This window comes from Rana temporaria, chromosome 2, assembly GCF_905171775.1.
Source record: "Rana temporaria chromosome 2, aRanTem1.1, whole genome shotgun sequence".
Lineage (NCBI taxonomy): Eukaryota > Metazoa > Chordata > Amphibia > Anura > Ranidae > Rana > Rana temporaria.
The window spans coordinates 255,055,131-255,076,671 of NC_053490.1; the positions used below are offsets into that span (position 1 = coordinate 255,055,131).

At 43.1% G+C, this 21,541-nt stretch overlaps 1 protein-coding gene across 1 annotated transcript in view; it reads left to right on the plus strand.

Moving 5' to 3' along the window:
* Nucleotides 1-21,541, plus strand: part of LOC120926664 (multidrug and toxin extrusion protein 2-like) — a 209,983-nt gene that overhangs the window by 148,316 nt on the left and 40,126 nt on the right. The window contains exon 12 of the mRNA XM_040336788.1: nucleotides 15,463-15,538. Within this exon, the coding sequence (XP_040192722.1) occupies nucleotides 15,463-15,538 (76 nt within the window). The remainder of the gene's footprint in view (nucleotides 1-15,462; nucleotides 15,539-21,541) is intronic.

Here is a 21,541-nt window from a genome sequence, read left to right on the forward strand (position 1 = left end):
AGGAACGGTTGATTGGAGCATGCATGAGGGTCCAGTCTATGTGCTCAGCGGGACCCATTCTGTTACTGGGGGTGAGGTATCAGAGGTGCACTAACTAGTGAAGTTGGCATAGACTCTGTATGTCCCTCCTAATGCAACACATAACCTGTTTAAGTGTGTAGGACAAGAGACAACACCTTCTGGAGGAATTCCACATACAGCACTACAGTGGCTCATCTCTGAGTTGGGGGACTGCCTTAATGTTTGACTTACACATGACCATAGCGCTTGCCTGGTCCCGGACATTGGTGAGTATACAGGTGTAACCTTGTGCTGAAATGAGTGATTCCATTCATTGCCTGGCATAGCCTAAAGAGCCCACTCTGGGGTAGGCCTTCTATGTGACCCACACTAGTTAATAGGAATTATGGACGAAGTGTCGCCCGCCTGCCCTACACTGTGTATACAGAGGAAGACTTTATCCAGTAGAGCCGCTCCAATAGGCCATATTCAGATTCACGGACCAAATGAATTGCTGTGCATTGACTTTCTGTGTTCAAACCCAACTCAACTGAACAGTGAAATGTCCTAATGGTAACTGACAACTTCATCAGGTATACCCAGGAGTTCCCAACCAAAAACCAGCAAGCATCTACTGTGGCCAAAGTCCCTGTAGAGAAGTTCTTTGTCCACTTCGGCCTGCCTCAACTTATTCACTCTGGCTAAGGAGAGACTTTGGGCCGGATTCAGATACATTGGTGTACCTTTTAAGTACGGTATCAGATACGGTACGCCGCCGTAAATTAGGGCGCAAGTTCCGTATTCAGAAAGAACTTGCGCCCTTAGTTACGGCGGCGTAACGTATTTGTGTCGGCATAAGCCCGCCTAATTCAAATGTGGATGATGTGGGCGTGTTTTATCTAAATTCACTGTGACCCCACGTATTTGACGTATTTTACGAACGGCGCATGCCGAAAAAATCCCAGTGTGCATGCTCGAAATTACGCCGCAAGTCGTCATTGCTTTAGACGTGAACGTAATTTTCGTACAGCCCTATTCGCGAACGACTTATGCAAACAACGTAAATTTTTCAAAACTCGACGCGGGAACGACGTCCATACTTAACATTGGCTACGCCTCATATAGCAGGGGTAACTTTACGCCGAAAAAAGCCTAACGTAAACGACGTAAAAAAATGCGTCGGGTGGACGTACGTTTCTGAATCGGCGTATCTAACTAATTAGCATATTCATCGCGTAGATATACGGAAGCGCCACCTAGCGGCCAGCGTAAATATGCAGCCTAAGATACGACGGTGTAAGACACTTACGCCGGTCGGATCTTAGGGAAATCTATGCGTAACTGATTCTATGAATCAGTCGCATAGTTACGACCCCGCACACTCAGTGATACGACGGCGTATCCGGAGATACGCCGTCGTATCTCCTTTCTGAATCCGGGCCTTTAAGAGTACAAAATACAAAGAAAAGATACCGCGCTATCTAATAATGTGTGAGTGGAGCAGCTAACACAGCAAGAAAGATCAATTTGCTAAAAAAATATTGTGGAAAAAGTGTAGCGCTAGAAATTATTCGAATTCCTAGTGATGAATTCATAAATAAATAAATTAAATAAACAATGTTCATATATAACACCACGTGTGACAATGGATAGTGTTACCATTAGTAGTAGTTCATAAACCTCCAATAAATAGATACTAATGACAAGAAACTGGACGGAGCCAGAAAATAAAAGTGAATGAAAACTGAACCTCGGTCCATTCTCATCGGTTTTGTCCGACCGTGTGTACGCGGCCTAAGAGTAGACTAATTAAGTGTCTGTTGGACCCTTTAGGCATTCAGAAATCAAGAACAACCCCCTACCACCCACAAGGGGATCCCAGGCAGAACAACTTAATTGTACTCCCTTAAATATGCTTGGGACACAACATTGGAGCAAGCACATTGCAGATATACAGTATATGCCGAGAATAGCACTGAAAATTCTGTCATGGGCATACATGCTGATGTTTGGGAGGGAGGCTCGACTACCCTTTGACTTAGCTTTTGACACTTCCCTAGATAATACTTCGAAGATGTCCCACAGAGCATATGTGTACTGTTTGAGAAAGAGTCTGAAAACGGCATACGAGAAAGCCCAGACTGCCTCATCGATTCAAAATAAACTTTGATCTGAAAGTGAGGGTGCAGGCCCTACAACCTGGCAAAAAAGTGCTGCTGAGGAATTAATGACACTTGCACGTGTCTACAGATGGTAGTGCATTTCTGTGCGGTGCAGGAAAACACATGTATCCATGCATGTTCCTGCACTGCAGTTTGTCTGAACAAGCCCCTAGGTCTTAAGTAGAACTTAAAGAGAAACCTTTTTGTCAATTTTTGGACAGAGCAAGTGAGAGTTATCACCAGATCTAATGTCCCCATTGGAAGATTTCCCCTCTCTTACTTTTCTGGGACAACTACCAATTTGAGATTTTCTTTACTTTCAATGATAATGGTAAACAGGACAAATATAGAGGGTGTAGCTACCTAACGGGGATACAGACAGCAATAAAAACGTGACAGAGGTTTTAATCCATCCCCACTCTATCCAAAACTAAAAAAAAAAAAAGTTTTGCTTTTAGTTTAGGTGTATTTTTACCTTTTCATTTTAACGGCTCATTCACACCAAATGTGTTGCGTTGTGTTGATCTGCATTGATCCACACAGGCACAGCACAAAAGCGCAGAGAAAACAAGTGTTCTATGTGTGCCATGTTCAAACCATACATGTGTTGGTGTGTGTCATGTAAAAAATGCAGTGCAGTCAGAAACCAGGGCTAAATGTAAAAAATAATACACCTGCCTGGTGCCCAGAACTGCATGTCCCCGCTGTCAGATGATATAATTTTCTTTCTCCCTGTGTTTGTTTTTTCTCCCTGCTGGGGAGGAGGGTGACAGGAGCGTGATTGGGGGGGGGGGGGGCAGTACCAAAATGCACCTTCACCTAAGTAGACAAAAATCCTTGCACTGGTCCTGATGAGAGGGAATGATAAAATAGGTCTGCTTGGCAGTGAGGAGGCAGGAATAGTATTTTTGGAGGGCAGGTTTATATTGGTTGAAGTCTTTCTGAGACTTAGTATTATACCACAGAAACCTTAGGCCTTGTACTCACGAGCAGACATGTCTGATGAAACCGGTCCGCGGACCGTTTTCATCGGACATGTCTGCCCGGGGACTTCTGTTCAATGGCTGTACACACCATCGAACAGAAGTCCGCGCGTAAACAATACGCGGGGCGTGTCCGCGGTGTCGCCGCGTCGATGACGCGGTGTCGCCGCGACAATGACACGGCGACGTGGGCGGGCCTGCCTTTTAAATGCTTCCACGCATGCGTCGAAGTCATTCGACGCATGCGAGGGATGGCGGGCGGCCGGACATGTACGGTAGGTCTGTACAGACGACCGTACATGTCCGGGCGGACAGGTTTCCAGCGGACTGTTTTAAAGCAAGTCCAGGAAACAGTTGTCTGCTGGAAACCTGTCCGATCCGCCCGAAAATGGTCCGCTCGGGCCTACACACGGCCAAACATGTCTGCTGAAACTGGTCCGCGGACCAGTTTCAGCAGACATGTTTGGTTGTGAGTACGGGGCCTAAGAGCGCAGCTATGTATTTTAGGACTTCTGGTGTCATCTGACACTGGACCATGTAACCACACACACGCTTTGCAAAAGTTCCAAAGACACAGCTACACAGTACCAGGATCTTTCAGCCAGTCGGCAGCACAGTGTGGTAGATTGGCCATGATGCGTCCTCCAATTGAATCCCCAATTGTTCGGCTTCTTCCCACAGGCAAGACAGAACAGGACCACCCCTGGACCAGTAGGCCCCAGAAACTCCTGGGCCTACTCTCAGTAGCGGAGCCTAGAACCAGTAGGACCCAAGGCTGAAGAACTGCTAACACATCCCTGAGGCCAGGAGGGCCATCAGGTCAGGATCGGAAGACTCCGCCAGAACAGTGTCTATCCCTTAAGTACCCTCTCCCAGAATGCAAAGTGGCAGAGACCACGCCCACTGGGCTGCTTCTGAGCAAAGAATACTCAATACACCCAGCCCGCTGCGTTTCCAACCTTGACCCGTGATAACAGCGACACCCACAGTCAAGTGGAAAATGTGCAACGCAGCTGAACTGGAACAGAAACCAATAATTTGACATAATCAATGGGACCGTATGCAGAACAATTACATTTACAATAATAATCAATAATAAACCAATATATTAATATTTAAAAAAAAATATTTAAAACTTTAACAATGAATTTGAATGGCCAGGGCCCTTTATTATTGGTATTATATTTATTTACCAACTTACAATAAACAGTAACCAATCACTTTAACTCACTTTAACTCAGCCATGACAGCTCGAGTTAATACTATAACCAGTTCAATAACTCTTTAACTGTCCCATACGCCAGGCTTATCAAAAATTAGCCTGACACCCCACCCGCCCCGCGGCCAATTCAACACAGTTCTGTATGCCAACATTAAATACATCTAAAGCGATATCCGACAAATGAACAGCGTCAGACCTATAAAAACCAACTAAACCACCCTCCAGATAAATATGTTGGTAAGATAAGTCTTGGATGAAATGCATAAATTTAGACATTGCTCTATTGATTTTTTTGCGTATTTTTTCACAATACTGGAGTTCAGGAGTAAGCAACCACTTCAAACGTGGCACAATTTCGCAAAGCACAAGAATTGAATTAGGTAAAACAGAATGTAATTGAAGAAAATCATATTTTAGTTGCAAAATTATGTCTAAAGTATGACGTGAACCTATATCATTACCAGAAATATGAAATATGACAATTTGAGGAGGAGGCCAAGAAGCATACAATGACTATAAAGTCTGACGCATATCATTAAGTCTCATACCACGCAAAGCAGACCACCATAAATGAAAATTCTCAACTTTAAAACCTAAATTAATACCATATTTTCTAACCAATGCTCTGCGAAAGGCCCAATATATGTATGAGTGTCCGACAATCCAGACGTTATACAGGTTCCTGGAATTAAACAGAAAAATTTGGACTTATGTAAGAACGGTAGCAACTCGATCTCCATCTACCAATATTCTTAACAATATCATTAGACAAACCCAAGGTGGAAGCAGTAATAGCAGTCCCAATTCGAAAAGAATAAGAACTAATAGGTAGGTGACCCAAACCCAAATGATTCAAACATTTTTTTAAAACTGAGCAAAATTGATAACGAGTGAGAGGTAAGCCAGAACAATGAATCAACAGACTACCAGACCCGATTGGGCGGATTTGTAAATATTGATGAATTAATAAGACTGGACAAATAGAAGAAGGGTCAAGACGATGTAAAGTGACCCATCGTCCATGACCCAACTGATCCGTTTTACTCTTTTTAAACTTAAGTTGTATAAAATTACTACTTAAAACTAAATCAGAAAAATAAATCCGTGAACATTGTTAGGTAGAAGTTCAGAAATTCGAAAGGCACCGAAGAAACATAAACAAAATGCCAATCGAAATAATAAAGCTTCATAAACAGAAAAACAGACTGTCTTAGTGGAAGCACAACGTTTTTCCAAAATATCAATTGAAATAGGCAAACGAAAATCATGGGTTACAGAAGATCTACGATAACCCTTCAATACCTGTTTCACAGAGAAGAAACTCATACATGAAGGGAAACTAAGCAATTTAGCGAAAAAGGAAATTCCAGACAATTGTTTCACTATATGTGAATAAGAATAACCTCTATCCATTAGGTGTTCCAAAAAGGACAATATCAATTTAGATTGCCAGCCTGACCATGTGCATGCAGGTAAGCACACCATGAATTCCACGCGGCATTATACTCCACCCACGTGGAAAGGGCTAACGAATTACTGATGGCCAAACCAACTCTCAAAAAAAACAGATCCCACAGCTGAGAAGGGCATCGCACTCCGCATGTTTCCGCTTCAGGAACCAACATTCGAAAACGGTCCAACTGTAGACGGGACAAAGAATCAGCTATAGAATTATCAATTCCGGGGACACATTTAGCTTTTAACAAAATGTTTAATTCTAGGCATTTTAAAACTAACTGACGAAGAACAGCTAACACTGGTAATGATTTGGACGACAGACAATTAATAGCATATACAACAGCCTTATTATCAGAATGTAACAAAATTCTTTGATTTGAGAAACAAGAACCACAAAGTTCCTAGATAAATCAAAACTGGAAATATTTCCAAATGGGTAATGTTAACCGTTAAACCATTGTCAATCCAAGAACTGGGCCATTTACCAGCAGACCAATGTCCCTGCCAATAAACGCCATAACCGACAGAACCAGCATCATCCGTAAATAGATTAAGGGCCTCTGAAGTACAAAAAGGTTCTTGCCAAAAAGAACAACCATTAAATGAAGATAGAAATTTTTTCCAAACCAACAAATCCGCACGCAAAGAAGCCATAGTCCTAACAAAATGTTAAGGGGACTTAATGCCAGAAATGGACCGATATAATCGCTTAGATAAAAACCCTACCCATAGGAATGACTCTCGAAGCGAAGGCCAACAAACCTAATAAGGACTGTAACGTTCACAAAACCACTTTCTTTTTAGACATGACAAAATCTACTAAAAAGAGAAGTTTTGCAATTTTCTGTGGAGGTAAGCGAAATTGCATCAAGTCCGTATCGATAGTTACACCCAAAAATTCCAAACAATTAGTAGGAAGAATAGATTTTTCATGAGCAAGAGGGACACCAAAAAGATGGCAAATACATTGAAATTCGGTAAAAAGATAAATACATTCATTAGAATCGGCAGGACCCATGAAAAGAAAATCGTCCAAATAGTGTAATAAATTGGCTGAACCGGTTTGATAAGAGACAACCCATTTCAAAAAAGATGAAAACATTTCAAAATAACGGCAAGATAATGAGCAGCTCATGGGAAGGCATTTGTCAAAATAATATGAATTATTAAAATAAAACCCTAACGAGTTAAAAGCCGTGGGATGAATGGGTAAAGGCCTGAAAGCAGATTTAATATCTTCTTTCGCTAATAATGCTCTATGACCCAATTTCCTTATCTTTTTTTAATGCATCATCAAAAGACGAATAAGAGACACTGCAAAGTGTTGCATCTATGTCATCATTTAGTGAAGATCCAAATGGATAGGAAAGATGGTGTATCATCCGGAATGAATTTGGTTCTTTTTTAGGAATAATTTCCAAAGGGGAAATTCTAAAATTGGCAAACGGGGGAGAAAGAAAAGGGCCAGCAACTCTACCATCTTGTACTTCTTTTGAATTTTTTTCTGCAACTATAGGAATATGACAATTGAAGGTAAATTTTTGTTGATCAAACAACCTAAACCTTGAAAACTAGGTAAAGGAAATCCTTTACCAAAACCTTTAAAGAGCAGGACTGCCATCTGTTGATTTGGCCATAGCTGAAGCCATGGAACCATGTTTATAAGTTTCACCGGCGTGTCCGCTTTTAAGAAAAAGATCACGAGAGGGAGGTGTCGTAGAAGTAGCTTTTTTGAAACATCTGGATGCTGGATGATTACCCACACAAAAAGCACACTCGTGCTTGAATTTACAGGAATGTGGCCATTTGCAATGGCCTTCATTAAAACCAAAGCACACACCACGACGGAAACCTGAAGAATTAGAATGTGTAGGTTTCACATATTGCTTCTGCGGTAACAACAAGTTTAACCACAAACCAACGTCTGTTTCCCCCCATTTCAAAGTTTTATGTACAGAAATTTTCTGTTGAAACGCTTCATCATAGAAGAACCATGCGAGCCCATTAACCACTTAACACCCACCCGCCGTCAAATGACGGCCGGCGGAATCCCCTATTGTTCTGACAGGACGTCATATGACGTCCTGTCATTTAAAGCCGCTAGGGGGCACGCACCCGTCGCGTTACTGGGAACACAATGCGCGTGCCCGGCGGCCGCAATGGCCGCCGGGCACCCGCGATTGCCCAGTAACTGAGCAGGACCGTGGATCTCTGTGTGTAAACACAGAGATCCACGTCCTGTCAGGGAGAGGAGACCGATGCTGTGTCCCTTGTACATAGGGACACAGATCGGTCACCTCCCCAAGTCACCCCCTCCCCCTACAGTTATAACACTGACTAGGCTACACATTTAACCCCTTCCCTGCCCCCTAGTGGTTAACCCCTTCCCTGCCAGTCACATTTATACAGTAATCAATGCATATTTATAGCACTGTTCACTGTATAAATGTGAATGGTCCCAAAAATGTGTCAAAAGTGTCCGATGTGTCCACTATAATGTCGCAGTCCCGAAAAAAAAATCGCAGATCGCCGCCATTCCTAGTAAAAAAATAATAATAAAAAAATCATAATTACAGTATGTCCCCTATTTTGTAGGCAATATAACTTTTGCGCAAACCAGTCACTATACGGTTATTGCAAATTTCTTTTACCAAAAATATGTAGAAGAATACGTATCGGCCTAAACTGAGATAAAAACATTTTTTTTTTAATATTTATTTTTAGATATTTATTATAGCAAAAAGTAAAACATTTTGTGTTTTTTTTTTTAAATTTACGCTCTTTTTTTGTTTATAGCCCAAAAAATAAAAAACGCACAGGCGATCAAATACCACCAAAAGAAAGCTCTATTTGTGGGAAAAAAAGGATGTAAATTTTGTTTGGGAGCCACGTCGCACGACCGCGCAATTGTCAGTTAAAGAGACGCAGTGCCAGAAGCCTAAAATTTTGTCTAGGCAGGAAGGGGGTGTATTTGCACAGTAGGCAAGTGGTTAAAGTTCTTATACGCCTCTAAAATGATGTCCACATGCTAAAAAAGACTGCTGCACAACTCCAGATGTTTCTCACCTAAAACACTGGCATATGTGCAGAAAGCATGAAGCCAATTAGAAAAATTGCGAGGGTTAAAATATTTTGTCTTGTCTTCTACAAATTTATCTGAATCTTTTTTAACAAAGCGGTTATCCTTTAAAGAAGGGATCAAATGCATAATATCTATGTAGTCACCATTTTGTATTTTTTCTTTCATCGCCATAGGCAGATGAAATCCAAGTGGCGATAATTCACAAGGCAGTACTTCTTTAAATGTACTTTCAGGAACAGCATTAGAAACAGGAACAATAGGAGAAACAGATAATAAATTGGGTGCAATAACAGAAGAAATGTATAACAGGTTCAATATTAGCACTATCATTTAACCAAACTTGTGCTACACTGGACTCATTAGTAGACACAGAAGATGTATTCTTATTCAAATGTTCAACAAAAGAACCAAAATTGCGAGCAAAATCACATAATATATGATAGTTTTGTAACTCACCAGGAGGCCTTTGTTGTACATTCACAGGAGAGAAAGGGTTAACATTCTGCTGTACCGCAGCAACATTAATGGTGTCATCAATAATGTGAGCAGATTGTGACGCAGCAGTAGCAGAGGCTGATGTAGGTTGACTAGGGAAAGAAGCCTGTAAACATTCTGAAGGTGAAAGAGTTAAATTTGCAGGAATGACAGAGTTTGCAAAGTCATTAGAAACTTGACAAGCGAGAGATAATCTTGTCTTTTTTTGTAGAGGAGGAGGGAGGGGGTGCTTAGCAGGACATCTGAGTGGAGGAGGACAATGATTGCGTCATGGCTTTTAAAATCTCCCTCTGGATGAAACAGCTGGGATAGAAAAAGTTGCTGAAGGATGAGAGGAGGATCGTAGAGATGGACGATTCGTTTTGTCATATTGATTGTCAGTAGGCAGAGCCAATGAGCTATTAGCTTGCTGAAAGAGATTCCTATGGAGAGCATTATCAACTGAGCATGTGGGAGGATCAGAGGGACGCTCCATTCGTTTATCTATAGCAGAGACGTCAGAGATAGAAAGGTCAGAAGGAGGAGGAATTGCTGAAGATGAACTGGAAGGAATTATACAGTCCCGGATGTGTGGCATCTGGAGAGAATCAGTAGGAGAGATGGCTGGAAAATTAAACAGAGGAGTAAGGATAGATGGCGGAGCACGGGGAGAAACAACCTGAAGATCAGGAGGCTGCCATGACAAGCACTGCTTCATCCATTCATCCCCGTCAGGAGCGCCGGCTCTCTCCATCAACTGACACAGCAGAGTCTTCACTGTTAGTGACATGTTCCTTCTTCTTCTGCTGATCCACCGCTGTCTGCTTCACCTACGCAGCTTTAATTCTTTATATAAGGGCTAGCTTGTGCCCTATTAGCATGTGCCTAGCTTTTTAGCCAATAACATTTTTTTTTTAATTTAAAACATAACTGTCATTTAACCTGTAGTCTGCCCCATCCCCATAGATGGGCGGAGCAAATTCTTTTGCTCCTCCCCTTTCCTTTCAAGCCAAACTACAGCTCAGATAACTTAAATATATAAATAGTGCCTACCCAACAGGAGCAGGGCGCTACATATACAACTACCTGTATACAGATCAGACCAAAATGAGGGACAAATATGGAGGAAAGGGGGACAGAGGGACATTGTTCCAAATCAGGGGCAGTCCCTCGAAATCAGGGACAGTTGGGAGCTATGAATAAGGAGGTTCTGTCACTGTGGGGGAAGGAAAGCTAGCTGCTGGAGTTGCCTACACAAGCCTGCAGCTCACGCATATCTTCCTGTCAAGGGCCACATTTCATGCAGCTTTGACAGCGAGTTGGCCAGTTATGATGTCTATTGCAGTAATGGGCCAAAAGGAATGTATTGTGGTGGTGTTTAGTGCAAGCTCTGACACTATCTGCAAGTGTGGGAACTTCAGCCATTCTGAAAACCTGGCACTCCACCATGGCAGGAAGATAAGGGAGTTCGCTGCACATCTTGCTTCACACCTGCAACAGTTTGTACCCCCTGGCAATGTGGATTTAGTAAATTAAATACATTTAGGCAGATCTTTTGGATAGAAAAGAGAATAATGTCCAAGACCCATTTTTAAAGACTTGCTCTCATTTTCCTGGCTCTCATTTCCATTTCCACAAGTGCTCTCATTTCCTGTCCTGGTGTTTTGCCCGAAGCAAGGGGAAATCTGAAAAGGGCACAGACAGAAATATAAATCCATTTTTTAGGGGAAGGCTAGAACCTCTGCCAACTTTTTCTTTTTGTCTATTTTCCTATGGCACTTCCTGTGTAATGAAACTTATCACTGTAACAGTGGGGGGAATCTATTGGAACCTTGAATAGCAGTAAAAACCTGTTGGATTCTAATTTTTCCCCATTCTATCCAAAACTAATACAAATGTTTTAGCTAGACATTCACTATAAATGTTTAATAAAGCAAAATAATAAACCTCATTCAGGGATCAGTTATGTTATTGTATTGTACGGGTCACTTTGTGGTGGTTGGAGATTGAAGTGGCAGTCAAAAGGTTGTATGAAATAAACTTTGGCCTATAAAATATAATTTTTGCTTGATTGATTTAGTATGTAGCACCCTCTACCTAGTGTAGGTGCTAAAGTGAGATTATTTTTGTAGAACATTTAGGCAGGTCTAGCTAAAAGCTAGGCCTGTTTGTTTTGATCTGTGGGACTGGGAGTGGCTTAGAGAAGACTGGTGACTCACAGCTAGTTTCATTTTTTGGTTACCTCCCTTGTGCTTCTTGAAGAAAGGAGGGGAAGAAAGGTTGAGCTTTCTGGGGGGTTCTAAGGAGGGCCAGAATTACTCAGCAGCCCCTACGGGGTACTGCTACATTTATGTACATGTAGCACCCTCTAGTTGGTAAGGTGCTAGAGTGAGGTTTTTCTCTGGCAGTGTAGGTACATTTAGGCAGGCCTAGCACTAGGCCTGTTTGTTTTTATTCTGGGCTGGGAGTGGCTCAGGGTAGCAGCTGATGACTCACAGGCAGCATCACTTCTCTGTCACCTCCCTCTTCCTTCTAGAAAGTGCTGGAAGAAGAGGAGGGGAAGAGAGGTGGAGCTTTCTGTGATATCTTAAGAAGCCCTGACCAATCCCCAATTTGAATTGGCAGGGGGCAGACCTCCTTAAATACCTGGGGTCAGCCCAGTTGGGGAGGAGTTGTTGGGTGGAAGAGCTGGAGTGAGAGAGTGTGGAGGCTGTCGGGGCCCACAGGGAGCTTCCCAGTCTGGGGGGGGGGTGACCCTGGGCTGGGGCTCGAGTACATCAGGGAGGAGTGAAGAGATCCTGGAAACTGAGGCACATGAGAGAGCAATAGAGAGGCCAGCATGAGAGAACAATCTAAGATTCTCCAGGGAAAAATACTGGTCAGTAGGAGCCAGGTGGGCTTGAGAGTAAGTACAGTCAGAAGATCTGGGAGAATCTGCAGTTTGAGAGATGAGTGCAGAACCAGTGGAGAGAGGACTGTTTAAGGGGTCTTTGCAGCCAGGCTGGCTGGCAAGGCCTGAAGATAACTGTCTGGGAGTGGTAGCTGAGCAGAGGACAGCTAGAACCTGAACTATTCTACACCACAGGGGCCCGAGGTCCCTTCCTGCAAAAGGCAGTTTGTTGAGGCCTGGCTGAAGCAGCATGAGGCCTACCCACGCTAGCTAGTCTGGAGGAGTAGCAGTCTGCAGGAAGGGAAGTGCTGGAGGAGGAATGGTGTGCAGCAAGTGTTTGTGCTGGAGAGAAGTCTGGGGTGTATGTACAGGGAGTGAAAAGAAAAGAAAGGAGGGCGCACCGACCTTGTGCATTACCACTTAATTTTTTTAAAATTAAAAACAGAATAAAAAGCAATGGTCCTACTCACAAGGAAATTAAAGTAAGCGCTTTTCAGGCAGCTGGTCTGGACCTCACGGCACCTGCCAGTAGAACTTCAGACATCTGTTTTTAATTTAAAAAAAAGTGGTAATGCACAAGGTCGCTGCGCCCTCCTTTCTTTTCTTTTTGTTTTAGCCATATGAACACCCTTTGTTCTGTGGAGGGCTGCAAGACTTCAGACTTTGCCGTTAGACTATACTGCTGTACCCGGTTTGGCGAAAAACCAGAGCGCAGGTGTTTTTTTGTGTACAGGGAGTGTACATAGTTGTCCCAACTGATTGTTCTAAAATTCACAATTGATCTTTCTACAATGCTGGGCATCCCAAAAAGATTCCTAATACACATCCAAGTGTAATCCTCTATATAACAAAACAAAGCTATGGACTGGTCAGTGTTACTTATACTGAGTGACTGTAAGATGGATGTTGGACTGGGCAGGGTGACAGGTGAACCACAACTTTCAGCAACCCCTACTATACTGCGTGGCTATATACAGTATTTATCTGCACATGTCACTTTAATTTTGTATTGCACCTTATTTTTCACTTTGCATTTTGATTTTTTAATTTGTACTTTCATGTTATGTATTTGTATGTAATGTATGTATTATGCATTTGGTGAGTTAACAAATTTACAAGTATTTTTTACAAACTGATGAACCTCATTTAATATCCCCTCTGTCTTTCTATAATTGTTGTCTTATGAACACTGCTCTGAATGAATCTTATGTCAGCAGTTAAACAAGGGGATAAATTCAGTATTGGATAAAGTGTGGAAGGGTTAGAACCTCTGTCATGGTTTTATGCTGTCTGTGATCCCAATAGAGAAATTCCCTCCTCTAGTTTTTCTGGTAACCATTTTTATAGGACCTAGACGGCAAAATAAAACAAACTATCAAAGGTTTTAGCACAATATCAGTCAGGCCTAGAACACATTTGATAAACAGTGGTGTAGCGCCTGGTTACTTCAAAATACCGGTGCTATTTAAATTTAGAGTGAGATCAGGGTGTAGTTAAAGGGGTTGTAAAGGTAAAAATAGTTTTCCCTAAATAGCTTAATTTACTTTAGTACAGTCCTCCTTCACTTACCTCCTCCTTTGATTTTGCTTTTAAATGTCCTTATTTCTTCTGAGAAATCCTCACTTCCTGTTCTTCTGTCTGTAACTACACACTGTAATGCAAGGTTTTCTCCCTGGTGTGGAGAAAGCCTCTTGAGGGGGCGAGCAGAAGTGTCAGGACACTCTCTACTTTGCAGATAGAGAGAAGAGCTGTGTGTTAGTGGGCGTCCTGACACTCCTGCTTGCCCCCTCCCCCTCAAGAGGCTTTTTCCACACCAGGGAGAAAGCCTTGCATTACGGTGTATAGTTACAGACAGAAGAACAGGAAGTGAGGATTTCTCAGAAGAAATAAGGACATTTAAAAGCAAAATCGAAGGATGAGGTAAGTGAAGGAGGACTGCACTACGGTAAAGGAAGCTATTTAGGGAAAAAAAACATTACCTTTACAACCCCTTTAAACTCTGATCTGGTTAAAATGTTCAAACTGGGTCTCTGTCTCAGCTTGCCTGTGCTGTGGGCTCATTCTGTTGTGCTGGGGTGTTCTTCCCACCCCAGGGCAGTAGGTGGCAGCAGTGGAGTCAATGTTTGGGTGCTCTTCCCCAGCAGGCAATCAGGAGGGTTGAGCCTCACTGTGCATGCTGGGGGAGGGTATTTATGGGGCAGACGCCATTAATTCTGGTCTTCTTCTTCAAGTGCGGCATCCACCTTTAGGGTGTCTGCACCACGTTGCCCTGGCGAGCCGAGCCGGGGCGTGCATGCCACACAGAGTTCCTGGTTCCGGGACCATGCTGGTCTGGAACATTTGAGCCGGGGCAGGGAGCCCAGTGGTCGACTGGGTTCCCAATCCTGAAGATCCCAAGCGGTATAGCTGTTCGGTGGGGAGTCCATCTGAGGAGAGCCAAAGAGAGGCTGGCAATCCAATAGGGTCTCGACAATCCACCGGGGATCGAGGTATCCGGACACTGGGAGGCTGGTCACTTGTCAGTACGTACCTGAAAGAAGTTGAAGGAGATCCAGGCGTAATTCTACCAAGGAGGGTTATCTCCGTAATTACAATCAGGAAGGCCTGTGGCAGAGGTTTCTCACTGAATCCATTCCAGGAGGGTCTCTGGCAGTTCATTCCAGGAGCGTCTTTTGCATAGACTTTTCCTCAAAGGTCCGAGCGATACTATGGCTGCCAGGTCAGTGAGAGAGGCCTGTCCAGGTACGCTATTCCCACTCAAGCAGGAGTGGCGCAAGAAGTGCTACACGTGGGAGCAGGACTGTTTTTCTATTGCTATGCCTGAATTTGCTATTCTCCTTCTTTCAACTCTACCTTCTTCACCACAAGTTTTGTCATTTTTACCCGGCTGGGTAATAAAGAGCACAGCAAAAGACACCTGTCGAGACATTTCTTTACTTCTGCTATATGCACCATACACCCCTAGGAATTCGGAGAGCCACAAGGTAAATATGCCACCCAAAACAAACCAGCAGCTCCTCCGGGGGTAGTGCTACAGTAGTCTTTCATTTATTGCCCTTTGTTTTTCAATTATGCAATTTTCTTGGGCTTGGTTTACCACTTCTGATTTGGTTACTGGTATTTGATGTATTAGTGGGCCAAGCAGTTCAAACATTAAATATTTACGCTAATCTTTACTTCCTGTTTTTCAGCATGTGCTTGCTTGTTGATCAGCTGTTCTCTACTTGCGCTGAGAAATGTCATAGGTTATATGTTTACAAATGATAGGTGAGTAATGTGGAGACGAGCAACTTCTTCAAACCATTTTAAATGATTCACTTCCTTGATACAGTTTGTTGAATACCAGTATACAGCTATCTCACATTTGTGCACAAGGTGTTTTTTAAGGCCCCTTTCACACGGACGGCTGTTAAAAGCATGTTTATTTTCTGCTGAAATTCAAGACTCTAGGCACATCGGTCAGCTGCATTTGTGCAGTGCGATTAGCTGCGGTTGTGTTTAGCTGCGGCACGATATTAAACGGGGATACGACTTGGATCCCTGCCAATACCAAGCACTGTGTATGGTATGAATCTTGAGGGGGAACTCCACGCCAAATTTCAAATAAAAAACCGGCATGGGTTCCCCCTCCAAGAGCATACCAGGCCCTTGGGTGGGGGGCCGGGATCTGGGGGCCCTCTTATTAAAGGGGGCTCCTGGATTCCGATAAGCTCCCCGCCCGCAGACCCCAACAACCAACGGCCAGGCTTGTCGGGAAGAGACCATGTCCTCATCAACACCGAAAAAAACGCGTGAGGTCCCCCCAAAATCCATACCAGACCCTTATCCGAGCACGCAGTCCAGCCGGTCAGCAAAGGGCGTGGGGACGAGCAAGCGCCCCCCCACCCCCTCCTTAACTGTACCAGGCCGCATGCCCTCAACATGGGGGGGTAGGTGCTTTGGGGCAGGGGTGCGCCCCCACCCCAAAGCACCCTAGCCCCATGTTGATGAGGACATGGTCTCTTCCCGACAAGCCTGGCCGTTGGTTGTTGGGGTCTGCGGGCGGGGAGCTTATCGGAATCCAGGAGCCCCCTTTAATAAGAGGGCCCCCAGATCCCGGCCCCCCACCCTAGGTGAATGAGTACCCCTACCCATTCACCTGGAGGAAAAAAAACACACTGCACAGGTTTTTAAAGTAATTTATTAGTCAGCTCCAGGGGTCTACTTCCGACTTCTCCGCTCTCCGCTCTTTCGGGGGGCGTTCTGCCGGGGCCCCCGCTTTCATCTTTTAAGCTCTTTTACAGCTGGACACATTAAATTAATTTTTTTCTATTCGCACAAAACCGCAGGTTACCGCAGTGTGTGAAGGGTGTCATAGGAAAGCATTGTGTGCTTCTAGCTGCGGTAAAATCCGCATCTGAATGCACCATTCTATCCGTCTGTGTGAAAGGGGCCTAAACGTTTCTAAAAAAAGATATTCATATAAAAATATATTAGTGGACCAGTATATTTTGCCAACACTTCAGAATAGGCAGTGGCATCACTAGGGTTGGTGTCACCTGGGGCAGTAAAACATGGTGTCACATTTTTTCCATATAACACTGCATATAATGGTAACAGTACTGCCGTTATCAACTATTAAGCATTAGGAACTCATGTTCAACTCGAACATTGCCTGTTTGCCTGTTCGGCGAACAACAAACAATTTGGGGTGTTAGCGGCAAATTGGAAAAGCCGCGGAACACCCTGTTAAAGTCTATGGGAGAAATCAAGCAAATTTGAATAACAATATCATATGAAAATGGAGCTCCCCAGGAAATAACTCCCAGGATCAGTGCCAGTTTCTGCAATAATAATTTCCAGCATTGCTGTCAGTTTCTGCAATAACAAACCCAAGCATTGCTGTCAGTTTTTGTAATAATAATCCCCAGCATTGGTGTCAGTAGCAGCAAAAATAACTCCCAGAGCTGTGAAAATGTGGAATAGACTCTCTCCAGAGATAATTCTAGCCAGCTCAGCAGATTGCTTTAAAAATGATTTCCTAAATGTACATATATATATAACTGGGTACTAACATTTATAGGTAAAGTTGATCCAGGGCTGGAAAAGGCCCCTCACTTTGCTAGAAAATCTCTGCACTAAAACATCCCCACACAGACATATTATCTCGACTGTTTACAACTCTCTATTTGAAGACGACAATGACTTCTCCAGCTCATCCTGTAAAGCATGGGAAAGAGATCTCCACATAGAATTGACTGAAGATGACTGGGAGACAATTTATCTTTACGCACACAAATGATCACTAAATGTGGCCACACAAGAAAGTGGCTTCAAGATCATCACCAGATGGTATAGAACCCCTACAATTCTTCATAAAATTTCATCCCTGGTGTCTGACAGATGTTGGAGATGTAAAAGAGAGGAGGGCTCTATGCTACACGTTTGGTGGTCATGTCCTCTAATTCAGTCCTTCTGGGTATCGGTACATGAAACAGTTAAATTAGTTACATCGTCAAACCTAAGCTTTACCCCGGCCCAGTATCTCTTACATTTCAGTTCTTTGCCTAAAAATCAGTATTTGAAATCACTTCCCATGTTCATGATTAATGCAGCACGGCACTGTATCCCTTCCCACTGGCGGTCTTCTAACACTCCAACGAAAGCTGAGTGGTTCAGGAGAATAAATAGCATGGAAAAAGTTGAGGAACTCATTAGTATTTCCCAAGAAAGAATTACTAAATTCTATGCAACCTGGTCTAACTGGTCAACATTCAAAGACTCTCAACATTACAAATCTATTATAAAATAAAGGTATAGATATTGAAACATTTCAGGACTTCTAACTTTTTTTTTTTCCCTCCCCCTCCCCCTCCTGTCCCCATTCCCCCGCCCCCCTTCACAAATTTTCTTGACCTAGCAACTATATTCTCTCATCTTAGTTCTAAAATGAAGGCACTTTTGCTACATATATGCCTATATGGAATTGATTATGTGTAACCTCTTTATGATTGTTAATTTTATGATGTATACAATCCTTCACAGTTATTGTGCTTCTGTAAGTGTACGATGTATTATGCTTTATTATTCACCCAATAAAGACTCTTTGTGAAAAAAAAAAAAAAAGTTGATCCAGGGAAAATCTGATTGCCCCTCGGATCAGGAAGCATTGGTGCCAGTTTCTGCATTAATAACCCCCAGCATCAGTGCCAGTTTCCTCAATAATAAACCACAGAATTGGTGCCAGTTTTCTCAATAATAACCCACAGCATTGGTGCCAGTTTCCTCAATTATAAACCACAGCGTTTGTACCAGTTTCCTCAATTATAAACCACAGCATCTGTGCCAGTTTCAGCAATAATAACTCCTAGCATTGTTGCGATTTTCTGCAATGATAACTCCCAGCATTGGTGCCAGTTTCTCCAGTGATCTTCAGTATTCGTGCCAGTTTCCACCATGGTCTCAAACATTGGTGCCACTTTTTCCAATGATCCTCATGAAAAACATTTGAAATATGCACGTTAGAAGAAAGGTTTAATGCATAAGCTACCTGGTTGATCATACAGAGACTACACAGATGCCCAATAAACCGTGGTGCCAGTTTCAGTGAGGGAGCATGGAGTCAGAGGTTACGATATGACAGCCAGACCCTCTCCCGAACCTGGTAGGAAGGCACAGGTAGGTGTCGGCGGTCAGCAGGGAGTCTGTACATATCACTGGCACATCGCAAGGACTCATGGACCTGAACCTAAGTGGAATGAAGATCACGGAATGAGTCAGGCAACATGGATGGTTGGAAAAACATAAATAACCAAATAACCATAATTCGCCATAAATGGAAACCAAAGCAGTATTGACGGCACTATTGTGAGCAAACTCTGCCCAAGGTAGGAAATGTCTGACCAGTTGTTATGGTGATCAGAAATATAGCAACGTAGAAACTGCTCCAAGGCTTGGTTGGCTCATTCTGTGGCCCCATTGGATTGCAGATGATACGCAGTGGAGAAGGAAAGCTGAATTCCTAACTGTGCACAAAAGGCTCTCCACAACCTGGAGACAAACTAGCTACCCTAGTCAGGGATGATAACCTTGACTAGCCCATGTAATCGAAAGATCTCCCAAGCAAAAATGGATGCCAGTTCTTTGGATGTGGGCAACTTCTTTAGTGGAAAACAATGTGACGTTTTCGAGAACCAGTCAACCACCATAAGAATAACTGTGAAGCCCTGGGAGTTGGATAACTCCACAATAAAATTAATAGACAGGTGGGTCCAAGGCCTCTCTCTATTGGGTATGGGTTGTAGGAGGCCCACTGGAAGGTGTTGTGGTGCCTTACTCTGAGCACACACGGAACAAGGGGCTACAAAGGCGGTTACATCAGAGCAGAGACTAGGCCACCAGAACTGTTGAGAAATAGCACAAATTAGTTGATTCTTCCCTGGATGGTCAGTTGCCCTGGGAGAATGGTAGTTCTGGAGTAAAGCAGTGTGGAGATTCTCAGGGACAAAGCAACAGTCACCAGGTATTCGTAATGTCCTGTCCTGGTGTTAAATGCAGTTTTGTATTTGTCACCTTCCTTGATCCTTACCAGATTGTATGACCCTCTCAAATCGAGCTTAGTGAAAAACTGATGCTCCCTTGAGGCAGTCAAATAATTCTGTAATCAATGGGATCAGGTAGGCGTTCTTAATCGTGATGCAATTGAGACCCCTATAATCGATAAAAGGTCTTAGTTCACCACTCTTCTTTTTTCACAAAGAATAAGCCAGCACCAGCAGGAGACGATGATTTGTGGATGAAGACAGAGCAAGGAGAAATAGCTTAACATTTTGAGGCATTCCAGAGTCCATAACGCTTTCAAGAACTCATTCTGTACCTACAACTGATGCGGGCTCTACTCTGAAAACCCTAAATATGTTGTCATAAATAGAGCACACAGATTGGCTTAACCTGCATTCTTACCTAATTCCATTTCCAGAGACATAATCTCAGGAATCATTTTTTTCTATATTAAAAAATGGGCATACGTTGCTGCTTGGACAATAGGAAAAGTTTCAAAACTTTTCAAAATGTCAAATCTTTGCTGATTTGACGGGAGCAACCCTGCATCAGTGCAAAAGTTTTGCTCCTGTGACTAGCCAACTGCATGACCATGGAATCTCATACTCATTCCAACCAAATTAATTCTTCTAACCCATCAAAGTCACACTTATATGTTATGCTACCCTATGGATGCTGCAAAGCTACCATCCCAATGGGGTCTCACTGCTGCCAATACATGGAAAACCTCTTCACAGCCGCAAAAACAGGTCTCAGGGGATTAGCCTGTGGTGGTCAGCAACACCTGACCCTGTCCTAAAACACACAAGGTTCCACCACCTACTATGCCTTGCCTATACACAAGGCTTACTTTGGAACTCATCATTGGATCCCTTACTGCGGGTGCCTATTTTTCCACATCCCCACGTATTTTGAAGGTGTCATTTTTCTTTGCTGTTTTTGCTTAGTATTTCAAACTACTGTTAGATGTTATTGTTGTCGAAAAGTCTGCGGCTTACAGTACTGGTTCAATTTGTTTGTACGGTTTATTTCCTTTTTTTTATATGGTCTGGTACTTTTCTGATTTACTCTACAATGTTCCACCTCTTTACAGCATTTGATTCCTTTGATACCAGTCACCTGTGTACAACTTTGTGACAGGACATGACTTATAACCATTGTCAGCAGACCTGACAATGGCTGCTCCAGGCATCTTTAATGATTTTACCATGACCCTAAAAATGACTTTGCTAAATGTAAATAGCCTTAGAAGTCCATATAAAAGATCCATGGTGTGGAGAGAAGCTCTCTCAAAAGTGTGATGTTTTCTGTGCACGGGAGATGCATCTATGTAAAACCAATCCCAAACCAAGGTCTTGCATCTTAAGTTTCCTTGCTAACGCAGATTATAACCTTTACCTATATAAGACAGATCACTCTCCCTCTAATGAATGAACAGATTCAGACTTTCCTCTCTTCACTGAAATTACCAAAAGTTTCCCCCGGCCCAACTCGCAGAGACTTCAGCTCCAATTTCTGCTTCCAAAATTCAGGTAGCTATCACAAAATTACCCCTACACAAATCTCCGGGCCCAGATAGATTTGGTAATGAATATTATAAACTTTTTTTGCCCCACATTGCTTCCCCATCTAAAACTTATTTATGACCAAGCTGCACTCGCTGCCTCCTTCCCCCAGGATTCCCTCAAAGTTCTCATTTTAACATTATCCAAACCAGATAAAATGCCTACA